The 15,837-nt window shown below is 35.2% G+C and overlaps 1 protein-coding gene across 3 annotated transcripts in view; it reads right to left on the bottom strand.

Moving 5' to 3' along the window:
• Positions 1-15,837, bottom strand: part of P4HA1 (prolyl 4-hydroxylase subunit alpha 1) — a 100,397-nt gene that overhangs the window by 32,294 nt on the left and 52,266 nt on the right. For 2 of the 3 annotated variants that reach the window (XM_049854895.1, XM_049854897.1), the window contains exons 8-9: positions 14,304-14,480; positions 11,129-11,199 (exon numbers count right to left, since the gene is read on the bottom strand). In XM_049854895.1, the coding sequence (XP_049710852.1) occupies positions 11,129-11,199; positions 14,304-14,480 (248 nt within the window). Of the gene's footprint in view, positions 1-11,128; positions 11,200-12,241; positions 12,313-14,303; positions 14,481-15,837 lie in introns of all 3 variants that reach the window. The other variant, XM_049854896.1, reaches the window with a different exon arrangement.

The following is a 15,837-nucleotide window of genomic DNA, read 5'->3' as shown; positions in this document are numbered from 1 at the left end:
GGCAAGCTCCTCTGGCACTTTTTTTTGATTGGTTGTTCTTTTTCGCTCCTGTTTCTCTCTCCTTTCTCTCTTCTTTCACATACCCATCTTAGTTCCATACATCACAACTCCCCCCTCCTTCCCGCCTACCTGCACTGTCAGCTGAACATTACACTACTGAGCAGCACAGGCACAGTCTGCCAGAACTTGCCCTGCACTGATTCACAGGCCACCCTGTCGGCCCTAGTACATGCCACAAAAAACCCACCCCAGCCCCTCCCTTTCAGCTAGACCTGTCCGGCTGCACCACAGCTGAGCAACTGGTGTGGCCCACTAGACAAGGAGGTGAAAAGAATTGTGCCTACAGACGAACAAAAAACAAAGAACGCACAGCCCATCTACTCAGACATAACCGAATAAAACAAAAAAAGCAGGACAAAACAAATCTACAATCAATAAATGAAGAAAATAACTACTGAATGTCCTAAAGACAGCAGGCAATATCAAAACTTATTAAAAAAAAAAAAAAAGGACAGGATGGTTCCAGTAGGCATCCAAAATAAACCATCAGATGACTTTCCAGTAGAAAAAAGGCACTAAAACTACCTGATTAGGGAATTTAAATCTCTAATATTCAGAGCTACCCAAGAGTTGAGGCAAAAAGCAGACAAAAATGAGGAAAAAATAGACAAATTCATGGAAAACGCAAACAAATTCATGGAAAATACAGACCAAAAAAATGGAAGAATTCAGGAAAATAATATAGGAACAAAATGCCAAAATAAATTCACAACTAGAAATCATATAAAAATAAGAATTAGAAATACAAAAGATAAACAGCAAGATTTCAGAAATGGACAGTTTCATGGAAGGGCCGAGGAGCAGGTCTGAAATGATGGAAGACAGATCAGTGAAACTGAAGACAAACACTTGGATACAACTGTCTGAGGAAAACTCAGAAAAAAGAAAAATGAAAAAACCCTGACAAGGATGTGGTATACAATCAAAAGCAAAAATCTGTGAGTGACCGAAGTTCCAGAAGAGGGGGAGAAAACAGAAAACATAGACAGAATCACTGAAGAATTGCTGACAGAAAACGTCCCTAATATCATGAAAGATGAAAAGATGACCATCCAAGAAGCTTAACGAACCCCATATAGGATAGACCCCAAAAGAAAATCACCAAGGCATATCACAATCACACTTGCTAAAACTCAAGACACAGAAAGAATCCTGAGAGCAGCCTGAGAAAAACAAAAAGTCACATACAGCAGAGAAACAGTAAGACTAAGCTCTGATTATGCAGCAGAAACCATGCAGGCAAGAAGGCAATCGGATGACATACATAAAACCTTGAAAGAAAAAAATTACCAACCAAGAATAATATAGACTATAAAACTCTCGTTCAAATATGATGGTGAAACTAGGACATTTCCAGACAAACAGAAATTAAGGGAATATGTAAAAACCAAACCAAATTTACAAGAATTATTAAAGGGAATCCTTCTGTCTGAGAACAAACATCAGACCACACCCTGAATCTATGACGCGAGATTATGCCAGCCAGATACCAACCTAGGAAATGAGCTATCAAGGACTAGACGAAACCAAAAGAATTACAACAGCGAACCGGAAAGGTTAATCTGTAAATAACAACAACGTCAGAACAATAAAAGAGGTAATAAACAGTGCAGATATAGAACCTTCTAATGGAGAGGAAGGCAAGACGATACCAAGTAATAATAGACTGGTTCAAACCTAGGGAGATAACCATAAATTTCAAGGTAACCACAAAGGAAGTTAACAAACTTACTTATCAAAATAAAGAAAAAGTCTCAGTAAAAAGAAAATCTACAAAAACGAAAGAAATGAAAAAAGAATCCACAAACAAAAGGAATTCAGCACACTAGGGTAAGAGGAACAAAGAAAACGTCAGCACCACAAAAAAACAACCAGAAAATGACAGCAAAACTCACACCTATCGATAATTACACTGAATGTCAATGGCCTAAATGCACCTATAAAGAGACAGAGAGTGACAGAATGGATTAAAAAAATAAGATCCATCAATATGCTGTCTATAAGAGACACACTTTAGAAACAAAGACATAAATTTGTTAAAAATCAAAGGATGGAAAAAAATATATCAAGCAAATAGCTACCAAAAAAGAGCAGGAGTAGCAAGACTAATCTCAGATACAACAGACTTTAAAACAAAATCCACCATAAAAGAAAAAGAAGTGCACAATATAATGATTAAAGGGACGATCCATAACGAAGACATAACCATAATAAACATCTACGCACCCAATGACAGGGCTCCGAAATACATAAAACAAACTCTAACAGCACTGAAAAGAGAAAATGACAGTTCCACCATAATACCAGGAGACTTCAACATACCACTCTCGGTAAAGGGCAGAACACCTGGAAAGAAGCTCAACAAAAATACAAAAGAACTAAGGGCCATAATCAGCCAACTTGACCTCATAGACATATACAGTACACTCCACCCAACAGCCACAAAGTACACATTCTTTTCCAACGCACATGGGAATGTACTCCACAGTAGACCACATCTTAGGCCACAGAGCAACCCTCAACAAAATCCAAAACACTGAGATAATACAAAGTATCTTCTCTGACCACAACACCATCAAAGCAGAAATTAACAACAGGAAGAGCAAGGGAAAAAAAATCAATTACATGGAAACAGAATAACACCCTGCTTAAAAACCACTGGGTAATAGAAAAAATCAGAGATGGAATGAAAAAATTCTTAGAATCAAACAAGAATGAAAACACAACACAGTAAAACCTGTGGGATGCAGCAAAAGCAGTGCTCAGAGGTCAATTTACAGCAATAGATTCACACACCAAAAAAGGGACAAAATCAAAACGTTAGCTACACAACCCAAACAATTAGAAAGAGAACATCAAAAGAAGCCCACAACCACCAGAAGAAAGGAAATAATTAAGGTCAGAGCAGAACTAAATGAACTAGAGAACAGAAAAATAGAAAGAATCCACAAAACCGTAAGTTGGTTTTTTGAAAGGATCAACAAAATCGACAAACCACTGGCCAAACTGACAAAAGAAAAACAGGAGAGGACACAAACAACCCAAATAAGAAATGAAATGGGGGACATTACAACAGACCCAACTGAAATAAAAAGGATCATAACAGAGTACTATGAAAAACTACACTCCAACAAATTTGAAACCTAGAGGAAATGAGCAAATTTCTAAAAACACACTACCTACCCAAACTAACACAAAATGATGTTGAAAATCTAAACAGGCTCATAGCAAGAGAAGAGACTGAAAAGGCAAAAAAAAAAAAAACTCTCCACAAAAAAAGCCCTGGCCCAAATGGCTTCACTGGAGAAATCTACCAAACATTCAGAGACAACACTTCTGAATTAATTCCATGAATCCAGCATAACCCTAATACTAAAATCAGGAAAAGACATCAAAGAAGAAGAAAATTACAGACCAATATCTCTTATGAATATAGATACAAAAATTCTCAACAAAATTCTAGCCAATAGAGCTCAGCATCATATCAAAAAATAATACACCGCAACCACACAGGATTCACACCAGGTATGCAAGGATGGTTCAACATCAGAAAATCAATCAATGTAACTCACCACGTAAATAAAAGGAAAGAGAAGAATCACATGATCATCTCAATCAACACAGAAAAGGCATTCAACAAAGTCCAACACTCATTCCTGATAAAAACTCAATAAAATAGGTACAGAAGGGAAATTTCTCAACATAATAAAGGGCATCTATGCAAAACCCATGGCCAACATCATTCTCAATGGAGAGGGGGGAAAACATCCCCCTTGAGAACAGGAACAAGACAAGGATGCCCTTTATCACCACTCCTATTTAACACTGCTGGAAGTCCTAGCTAGAGCAATAAGACAAGAAAAAGAAATAAAGGGCATCCATATTCATAATGAAGACATTAAACTGTCCCTATCTGCAGATGATACGATACTATACATAGAAAACCCAAATGACTCCACAAGAAAACTACTGGAACGAAAAGAAAGATTCAATAGGGTAACAGGATACAAGATAAACATACAAAAATTAGTTGGATTCCTATACACCAATAGAGAGCACGATGAAAAGGAAATCATGAACATAATACCATTTATAATAGCCCTTAAAAAAATTAATTACTTACGAATAAATCTCACCAGGGATGTGAAAGACCTATACAAAGAAAACTACAAAACACTACTGCAAAAAACCGAAAGAGATACATAAATGGAAAAACATACCATGCTCATGGATAGGTAGGCTCAACATTGGGAAAATGACAATTCTACCCAAAGCAATTTACAAATACAATGCAATCCCAATTCAAAAACCAACAACATTCTTTAAAGAAATGGAAAAACTTATCATTAACTTTACATGGAAAGGGAGGAAGCCCTGGATAAGAAAAGCACTATTGAAGGAGAAGAATAAAGTAGGAGGACTCACACTACCTGACCTCAGAACCTACTATACAGCTATGGTAGTCAAAACAGCCTGGTACTGGTAAAAGGACAAATACATTGACCAATGGAACAGAATTGAGAACCCAGATGTAAATCCATTCACCTACTGTCACCTGATCTTCAACAAGGGCCCAAACTCCATCAAATGGGGAAAAGACAGTCTTTTTAACAAATGGTGCTGGTAAAACTGGATGTCCATCTGCAAAAACATGAAACAGGACCCATACCTCAAACCATATATAAAAGTATTTCAAAATGGCTCAAAGACCTAAAATATAAAGCCACAAACTATAAAGTTCATAGAAGAAAAAATAGGATCAACACTAAAGGGCCTAATACACAACATTAACAGGATACAAACCGTAACCAACAACAGACAACTCCAGAAGATAAGCTAGATAACTGGGATCTTCTAAAAATTAAACACTTATGCTCATCAAGACTTCACCAAAAGAGTAAAAAGAGAACCTAGCAACTGCGAAAAATTTTTTTAACTATTACAAATCAGACAAAGGTCCAATCTCTAAAATCTACAAGAAAATTGAACACCTCTACAATATAAAAGACAAATAATCCAATTAAAAAATGGGCAAAGGAAATGAACCAAAGAAGACATTCAAGCAGCCAATACACACATGAGGAAATGCTCATGATCGCTATCCATTAGAGAAATGCAAATCAAGACCACAATTAGTTGCCATCTCACCCCGGTATTACTGGCACTCATCAAAAAAAAGAGGAAACAACAAATGTTGGAGAGGCTGTGGGGAGGCTGGAACTCTTATGCACTGCTGGTGGGAATGCAAAATGATATAACCATTTTGGAAAATTATATGGCACTTCCTTAGAAAGGCAGAAATAGAAATACCATATGATCCAGCAATCCCACTCCTAGGAATATATCCTACAGAAATAAGAGCCATCACACGAACAGACAGGTGCACACCCATGTTCACTGCAGCACTGCTCACAATAGCAAAAAGATGGAAACAAACCAGATGCCTGTCAACAGATGAATGGATAAACAAACATACACACAATGAATGGATAAACAAACATACACACAATGGAATACTACGCAATGATAAAGAACAATGATGAATCTGTGAAGCATCCCACAACATGAATGAATCTGGAGGGCATTATGTTGAGTGAGAGAAGTCAATCAAGAAAGGACAAATATTATATGAGACCACTACTATAAAAACTCATGAAAAGGTTTACACACAAAAAGAAACAATCTTTGATGGTTACGAGGGAGAGGAAGGGTGGGATGGAAAAACACTAAACAGACAATAAATAAGTGGTAACTCTGGTGAAGGGTAAGCTAGTACACAATCCTAGGGAAGCCAGCACAACTTGTACAAGGTCATGGATGCTCCATAGACACACCCAAACTCCCTGAGGGACTGAATTGCTGGGCTGAGGGTTGTGGGGACCATGGTCTGGGGGAACATGTAGATCAACTGGCATAACATAGTTTATAAAGAAAATGTTCTACATTGGTGAGTAGCGTCTGGAATCTTCAAAGCCTGTGAGAGGCCATCTAAGATATTCCACTGGTCTCACCCCTTCGGGGGCAAGGGAGAATAAAGAAAACTAAAGATACTAGGGAAAATTAGTCCAAAGGACTAATGGACCACATCTACCATGGCCTCCACCAGACTGAGATCTAGTATAACTAGATGGTGCCCTGCTACCACCGACTGCTCTGACAAGGATCACAATAGAGGGTCCCGGACACAGCTGGAGAAAAATGTACAACAAAATTCTAACTCACAAAAAAACACGAGGCTTACTGGCCTGACAGAAACTGGAGAAACCCCAAGAGTATACTCCCCACACACACTTTCAGCTCAGTAATGTAGTCACTCCCGAGGTTCACCCTTCAGCCAAAGATTAGACCATACCACCCATCACCATCAAGACCATAAAACAAAACGAGACTAAAGGGGCACAACAGTCCAGGTGCACGGACTAGAAGGCAGGAGGGGACAGGAAAGCTGGTAATGGGGAACCCAAGGTCAGAAGGGAGAGTGCTGATATGTCGTGGGGTTGTTAACCAAGGTCATAAAACAATATGTGTACTAGCTGTTTAATGAGAAATTAGTTTGTTCTGTAAACCTTCACCTAAAGTACAATTTTAAAAAAAAAGGAATCCACCCAACCGTTATTCTCCTACCTTCATTTACACTTTCCCTCCTAATAATATTGGTGGCATCTTTCCAATTCAATACATCTAATTATACCTCTTCACTTTTTGAACTACTACTTTTCTTTAAAAAAATAAATAAATAAATTCCAGGAATGACTATGAAGGTCTATCAACTCAGTACTTGTTCAGAAGGTTATTCTAATTTCTCCACATTAGAAACAATTATAATTTCTAATTTCTCCATATTAGAAACAATAAAAAAAGTAACAATAATTTCTGTACTTATGTTTTGCACACTATATCTTTACAGGATAAATTCTAGATGTGGACTCAATAAATGACCTTTACATTTTGATAAATGATGTCAAACCACGCTCTAAAAAAGATGCTGTGATTTATATTCCTACCAATTGTTTATGAGAGTACCCATTTGATAAAATCCTTGCCAGTATCAATCTTTTTGATCTTTGCTAATCTTAGAGGCAAAATTATCTTGTTTTAATTTTTACTTCTTGTTACTTCATAAAATATCTCAATGGAAGGTTTGGGGCTTAGCACTTAAATTCAATGATGACTGCAGATTTCAAGAAAAAAAAAGTTGTGGTTCTGTTACAGGCACCACAGAGTAAAACGAATTCTGCTGATGCTGGGAAGTTATCTTACTTTGACTTTTATGTGGAAACTTCTCCAAAATGTAATAAGATTCTCCTTAGCAGAACTCCATTTGTTTAAAACATTTTATTCAACCGTTACTGCTAATATGTCTTCAATAACATTATTGTAAACGTATCAGATAGTTCAAGAATTCAGTCCTGAATTTCCTTTGCTGTAGCACTGCTGGGGACAAAGTAATATATGCTAACTGCCCAATCTTTTAAGATTTGGAAGTCTTATTCCTGCTTTAAAGTAAATCATCAGAAATCAAGATTTCTCTATTTTAGTCTTCAGTGCTTTAACTGCATTAGGTTTTAAAGTCACAGCACTTACTTTAACAGGCAAAACGATGTGAAGAACACTTCATCTTTTGTACAACTACAACTGAAAATTTCAACTGTTATACAATGTTTTTTCTATAAAACACAATTTAGTTCTAAAAGAAAAAAGACTTCTTTCTCCAGCTAAGTTTATACGTGTCCCATTTTTCCATCAATAACTAGAGAGCCCAAAATATGCTCCTTTTGGTCTCTTAATGACAGAAACCTGAGAGCTAGGCTGTGCATTCAACTAGAAAAATTAATGCTTCAGCATTTTTCCTCTTTCTAATAGGTTTCTGCTGTTTTATTTCTAAAGCTTTATTATTCTTTTTTGCCATTCCCATCATCCCTTTATTAATTTGTTTTTATTGTGGTAAAAATATATATAACAAAACATTAGCCAATTCAGCAATTCTTACATGTAAGTGACATTGATTACCTTCATCATGTGGTGCAACCAGGTTATTCCACCACCGTTAACAGGAACTTGGTGCCCCCTACGCAATGAGTCCCCGCTTTCCTCCTACCTCTCACCCCTGGTAACTACTCATAACCTTTGGTCTCTACGCATTGAGCTATTTCATGTAAGTGGAATCATACAATATCTCTTCTTTTGTGTCTGACTTATTTCACTCAGCATACTGTATTCAAGGTCCATGCATGTTACAGCATGCAGCAGTACTTTATTTCTCTTTATGACTAACATTCCACTATAAGTATATACTAAATATATACTATAAGTATATACTACATTTTGTTTATCCATTCATCTACTGATGAATGGACGTTTATGTTGTTTCCACCTTTTGGCGATTGTGAATAGTGCTACAATGAACATCAGTATACATGTTTCTGTGTTCCAGCTTCCAATTCTTTTGGGTATGTACCCATGGGACTTAAGGCTGGGATTGCTGGTATTATTCTTTTGACATATGACTCTTAAAAAAAATCACTACAATGCTTTGAGTAAAAAACAACATTCTTACACTGCAGATTATATTAATACATTAGGAATACTGGCATGCTCAAATAACAGACACAGAATGCCATTTTGGACATTATAGACATTGTTAAAAAAACCTCCAAAGGTAAATGTCAGTAATATAATTTGAACACTATCACTACCTTCTTTCTTCTAACCCAATGCACAAGTGATAATCAACATTTTACAATTAGCTAATATAAAATCATCATATGAATTTGTCTATATGTACCATTTAAATACAAAAATAGTTTTTTTTTGTTTGTTTTTAAGGCAAAAGATAATCCAGGGTCTAAAATGTCAGTTACAGAGGGCAAAATTCCAATAATTCTTTTCTTAGTGCTTGCTGGCTAATAAAGGCTAATCATACAGACTGAGAATTTATCCGGTCCCTTTTCTTGCTGGTGGGACAATTATGCAATAATACCATAGATCTGTCCATTCCAGTTATCTAAGTCTGAGAATCACTGTTCAACCCATAAGAGGGCAGTGTTGTTAAAAGTTATGCCATTTTTTAAAAAATCTGAAATCATTCAAAACTATTTGTATATTGTTATATATTACAAGAAAGTTATTATTCTTTTACCTTCTTATTAACTGGATAAATCAAATCTTAGGCAGAATAAAATATCGTATTGTAGGAAATTAGTACTTCAGAGAAAAAAATGAAATACACTTCAAAAATACCCCACCAGAATCAAAGAAGCTTTTTCTACCATTCTAAACAGATTATTATTCATTTGCATACATCATTATTTATTACTTTAACTGGACTTTATAAGCTCATATAACTAAACTACCTTTTCAGAGATCAGAACTGTTTACCTTTCAAAAATTACAATTCTATCTCTGTGATCTAGTCAAAATTTACAGCTTCTTCATTAACAAACTGTAATAAATGTTCAAGGTTTTTTTTTGTTTCATCTTAATGTTAGAAAAGACAGAGATGACTTCCCAAAAGTTCACAGACATTCAGTAAAGATGTTTCTGTCTTAGGGTTTTTAAACAGTAAATGATTTCCACACACATTTTGCCCAGAGAAAATTCTATTTGCAGGAATAAGCAATTTTTTACTTCCACAGAAAATAATGCAATCACTTAGAAATTTCTCAAATACAGACATCTGAAATTCCCTCTAATCCTTTCAAAATACAGATGTTCCCTGGGCAAAAAGGGTTAAATTATTACTAACATCAGAACACACAAATTCTTTCTTCTATTTATAAGATGCCTTTGTCAGAGGTATATTTTACAAAGGAAACACAAAATGTTCATTTTTTCACTTGTGTCTTCAAAATTAAGATTTACAGTGATTAGCAGAAAATGCTCTGACATAGCTATTAAATTCTTAAATAGTAACAATTTTTTAATTAAAATATGAAATATACTGAATACTCTTTGCAGCAAATGTCTTCTTCAGCAATTAATACCTCTCTTTCAATATATATCTTATTTTTAATATTATTGCTACAATTTTTCCTTAAAAATTAAGATTAAACTCACTGCGCTACTGAATTCCATTTTTATTGGTTGTTTTAAACACACACATACATACACACACACACACCCTACATAGTTTGCCAGGATTGGATGAATTTAGTCTGGTGTTACTCAGAATCTTTTAATATTTCTAATGCCACTGCCTAAATGCCTTCTGCTGCCCAATATAATACATAACATAGAGTAGGATTGTACTTTTCTCAAAAGTCCAATAAAGTTGTTTCTTAGAGGCATAAATCTAGCATATTCTAAAAAACAAGCTTAGAGCATTTAGAAATATTTAGTTTTTAAGAAAAAATGCTTACAAGTCACCTTTCCAATGGTAATTTATTATGACTTATTGGCAAAAGTCCAATGGCTGTGGGCTGGATATTTCTTCAAAAAGGTCAACTGTACATGCAGAAAATTTATAAAAAAACTACTCCAGAATACTGCGCTCATGAAATTTGTTTTATATGCTTCCTAAAAACATCCAAATCTGGATAATTTAGATACTCATAAACCATACAATAATCCCCAATAAAATATTTAACAACTTAAGTTTAAAAAAAAAGATAAGGGGTTTATTTTTTTCAGACGTGAATGAGGTTCTATAATAGAATGGAAAATGAATTTACCTTAAAATTAGAATTATGTCTTCGCTCAGAAACATTGTATATTATGTCTGTCCTGCTTAACTACAGAGGCCTAGTTAGGCCTTGTTCTAGCAAGGGTTTTTGGGAACTTCTAACTCTTACTTTAATACGAGAACACAGCTTCACTTATCAATTAGGGTTTGGGGATCCTCAGCAGGCATTTTGTAATCTAGTAAATTACTTTGGAAAATCATATTAACTGCCTCATAACAATGTCTGCTTATCAGCCCATCATAAAAAAAATCATGCATAGATGCCATCAAATACCTAGCACTAACAGCCTGGGTCTTAGAAATCATATCATGGGTTTTGTAAAAATTAAATTCTCAAGAAAGGACATGGCCCAAATATGACTAAGATTCTCTCCATTAGTCCCTTACCTCTTAGATACTCTGTATTGTGCTGTGGTCAATTTTCCAGTCTCAGGGTCATGTACTGTAGCTCGGCTCAGCTACAAAAAAAGAGAAAGGACAAGGACTTACTCCAGTAGCAGGCAATTTTGGTTTTTTTGTTCATTTTGTTTTGTTTTGCCAAGCCACAGGTGATTGGAAGGGTTCAGATTGGCCTGGGTTGGAGGTAATGGTTTCAAATCAGCAAAAACATTTAGAAAGTTGGCAAAAAAAAAGCCACTTCCAAATCAAGGGAAAACAGGTTGACAGATTTTTGTTGTGAATTTATTGTCCTTTCACTTTTTTTTTTAAAATCATGTAAATGATTTATAGCACTGGGTTTCACAGGAGCTTTCTCAGAATCTAGAAGTTTAGTGTTCTTTAAATAGTTTGATAAAAGAATAATTAGTAGTCTCCTTAAATTCATATTTTGAAAAATCTCACTGAGATAAATTGTTTTTAAGTCTCTCTGGTGAAGGAAAATGGAACCAAGTTCCTAAGTCACAGCATTTGGAAGACTTCGCTAGAAGCACAACTCTATCCTTTCCACTGCCAAGTTTTGACTCAGCAGGTTTTGTTTTTCTTTTTTTAAATAACAAAATTTCAACAGGAAGAATGCAGATTACTCCATAATGACGATGGTATTTTACCAGACTTATGAACAAATGCCAACACAATCATGATGAGGGGCGATGTGAACTCACTGCAGATTTACGAAGTGGATAAAACTGCATAAACAAACATTATTCCCGGACTAAGCCAGGCTGCTTCCTTTCTTTTTTCCACCCACCTTTGGCAAGCGAAAGGAAAAAGAAAATAAGTATCAGGCCATTTGCTGGATACTTGATAACTGGTCTAAAGAAAGATTCAAAGAAGCATATTAATTCCCCAAAACTAATAGGCCAGTTAAAGATTAAAAACAGAACTTCTAGTTAAAGGGAAAGACCTGTGAAACACAAAGCAGTTTATCCATGCATATATAAAGAGGGCGGTGACTTGAGCTGGAGACTGAAAATGACCTAATTCCGTTAGGTGAACAGTAATTCCTGTGGATGTACAAAACAGTCATTACAGGGCAAAATATGCAGTGTACATAGCTCTTACCTTTTGCTAATTCTGTAATGTACCGTCTCCAAGTCTCCTGTTATTGGGTTTGAAATGGTGGCTCGCCTCAGCTGTGAAGCCAACCATCAAAATAGTTGCATTACAAAACAAAAAATGAACCACATTTATCCAACCAGTTAGAATTTGGGGGTTTTTACAAAGAAGGCTGGAAAGAGAAAATAACTCCATATACTTCCAGTCACCTTGTGCTGAGCCTTGAAAGCCAGATGGTTTTTTAGGTTTTTGTATTTAGAAAAAAAAAAAAAAATTTTTGTTTTTGAAGAGATGGCAGGTACATGAACAAAAGAGAATAGAAACTAATTTTTCCCCAAGGGTTAGACAGTATGATAACTAACGAGAGAAAGAGAAATTCCTAAAATTAAAAGTCTATTGTATAGTGATAAGAATGGCTATTGGCAGGTAATGATCCATTCCAAAACCTTTGACTTTAGTTTTTTTTGTGAAAAAATTGTTTGCAAGATTAAATGTTGTACAAAATTCATCTTAAGGTCACTCTTTTCTTTCCTCAAGATATTCATTCAGTAACATATACAGTGAAATAATCTTGGACAGAGCACAAAGACAAGTGAAAAAACCTCACAGGTTTTAAAAACAATAAAGAAATGACAGCCAAGATAATGGTTTCAACTTTCAAATGGAAAGATGATTCTAAGACTAACCAAAGGGTATGGAATTTTAATTGTGGTTGGATTTCTAGATCAAAAACAATCCAAACTGAGGCATCCCTTTTGAAGAGGCCTTCAAGCCAGATAATGACTTGATCTCCAAGCTGAAGTGAATTCTTTATGAATATTCTACCCAAGATATTTTGGTTTACTGGGTTTATTGATCATAAATCATGGACTAAAACAGAAATCCAAAAGAGAGTGGCAGAATATGATGTAATTATAAATAGCATTCTGCTTGGCCGATGATTTATAAGAATTCCCTACAACAGCACCCATACATATTATACCAGGCTTTTCCATTTACAATGTAATCTTCCTTTGGTTTAAAAAAAAAAAAAAAAAAATTGGAAAAGCAATAAAATTTAACAACAACAAAAATCAGACTTTATTTGCAGTAGAGATACCCAGATGATTCAATCTTTATAACAAGAGTCAGCCAACTACAACCCACCAGCCAAATTCTGCCCTCCCTCTGTTTTTGTAAATAAAGTTTTATTGGAACAGAGCCACACTCATTGATTTATGTTCTGTCTATTGCTGCTTTTGTACTACAACTGCAGAGATGAGCAGTTGTGACAGAGGCCATATTGCCTGCAAAATCCAAAAATATTTACTATTTGGACCTTTGCAGAAAACGTTTGCCAACTCCTGCGCAATAAGAGAGCAAAAATATGCCTTGTGTTTACCGAACAATCTCCTTACGAAAGCAATGACAGTTTGTATTTTACTATCAGAAAGACAGAATATGTCCTAAGGACAAGCTGATAGGAAAAAAGATAAGAGTGTTTCACAAATAAGGAATTTCTATGCTAAACACTAAGTTTATACAATTAAGCTTATATTAAATTTTTTTTCTTATTAAGATAAATGACACGGGTTGAAGTCAGAAAACTTACGAAGTCAAAATTTAAAATTATCATGATGCTTATGGCCCACTTATATCTTTCTAGTAACAATGTACTGAAAAGGGTACAAAAATGCTTTAAGTGTTCTTTCAGAAAAAATACAGAAGGTAAGAGAAAATTGGGCTTTGATTAGTCTCTCAGATTACAAGACTCCAAAATATATAGGAAAGTTTTCAGGAAGATGTTGAAGCATAGACTGGAGTGTAAATATAAAATTCACCTAAGATTTTCATAATTAAGTGCTTCAAACCCAGTTGCAAGGTATGTTATCCACTGTGTTTGAAAACAAGCTAAGAAAAGCTGGCATAAATGGAGCTTTGTTACCAACTCCACTATGCTGAGGTAATAATTTCTAGAACTATCTGTGGAGTTACTGACATATCAATCATCATTTCTGTAATCTTGAAAGAAAAAAAAAACCTTGTTATATAAGTTCAATAAAGTGAGGAGAAAAAAAAAAATATTTACCCTTGGTTTTGCTAGGTCTTTGACAACTTCAATTTCTGCATCAGAAATAATATCATGGAAGCGAACAATACGGGGCTTGTCCCACTCATCCTCCTGTTTGGCTGGGGCGAGAATAAATTTAGGATTCCGGTTTCCATCATGGTAGCGGCAAAAGAGTTTTTTCTGTCTCCGAGGAGTCTAAACATAAAGATAAGAAAAATGATGAGTATATTAGAGTAGTAATATTTTTAATACCTGTTCCTATGCATGTAAGAAACAAGAATCACGCTTGCATATGCACAGAGTATCTCTGCAAGGGTACCCAAAAGAAATAGTAGGCTGCAAACATTTTGCATCAAACAGGGCCTTGAGGATTTTTATAGTTTTCCTCTGGAGAAGAGATACCCACTGCCGGAGGAGAGATAGGTGACGTAAAATGAAGAAAAAAAGCAGGGTTTCTTTTTCATCCCTTCTCTCATCAAAGTAAAGTTCAGGTGTTATAAATGTGAAACGAAAAGAATTATGAAATTATGAAATGAATGCCCAGCACTGCTCCCAACTTCACAAAGTAACTGAGAAGTACCCTGAAGGACAAAGTTTCTAGAAGAACAGAACAAAAATAAAACCTAGCTAGGTTTTCCTAAATACCTCCCAGCTAATGTTTGTGGCAAAAAAAAAAAAAACGGGGGGCAGGGGGAGGTTTAAAGGTAAGGATCAAAATGGGTAGCTTCAAAAAAAAAAAAGAACTAAGTTATTAAACAAAGAATCCAGGTCCTTTTATGAAGGGTTTACCACAACAACAATTTTACCACAAAAAATGTTTTCTTCCATCATGTATGTATTACATTAACTACATAAGTTATTTCATTGCTGGTTCTTCTCTTAATTAAACAAGTATGTCATATATGAACTATGAACAATACTAGCTTCTGTTTTGGTTATTACATAACACACTAAAACAAATGATTCTCCATGCCCTTTATTTAAAAAAAAATTTTTTTTTTTATTTACCTAGAGTTAAATCCATGGCTTTCTATCAAAAAAGTCTCTTATATGATGATGAGATGAATTTATTCTGACAAAAAGAATGCTCCTCCGATCTTGGGCAGAGCTGACATGCGTGTGTCACATCAATAAACTGGCAAATTAGCAGACTTCTATTCTGTACCTGTCATTCTATTTAACTAACAGTTACTCTCTAAGAGTTATGAAGAGCAATAAAAAAATACCTGCTTACTATTGGAAATCTGATCACTAACGAGACATTACGGAACCATTTTAACTTTCTTTTAGGTTTAGCGGTGGTATTTTGGTTATTTTTTAAGAGTCCTTATCTTTAGAAGATACATACTGAAATATATACAGATGAAATTTTAAAAATGTTTGCGTCTAAGTGTTAACTTTCCTTGTATTTACTTATGGTGAGCTCTCACAGCAAAAGCAAGCATGTCCTAGCAGGTACCCCATAAACTTAGCTGCTGAAAGTATCAACACAGATATGATCTGTTTATTAGTTGTGAGACTTTAGGTTGGCAACAGTCAGTAGTGTCAAAAC

The sequence above is a fragment of the Elephas maximus genome, chromosome 16 (genome assembly GCF_024166365.1).
Source record: "Elephas maximus indicus isolate mEleMax1 chromosome 16, mEleMax1 primary haplotype, whole genome shotgun sequence".
Classification (NCBI taxonomy): Eukaryota; Metazoa; Chordata; class Mammalia; order Proboscidea; family Elephantidae; genus Elephas; species Elephas maximus.
Note: the sequence above shows the minus strand (reverse complement) of the source record. Positions and strands in the feature narration are given on the sequence as shown.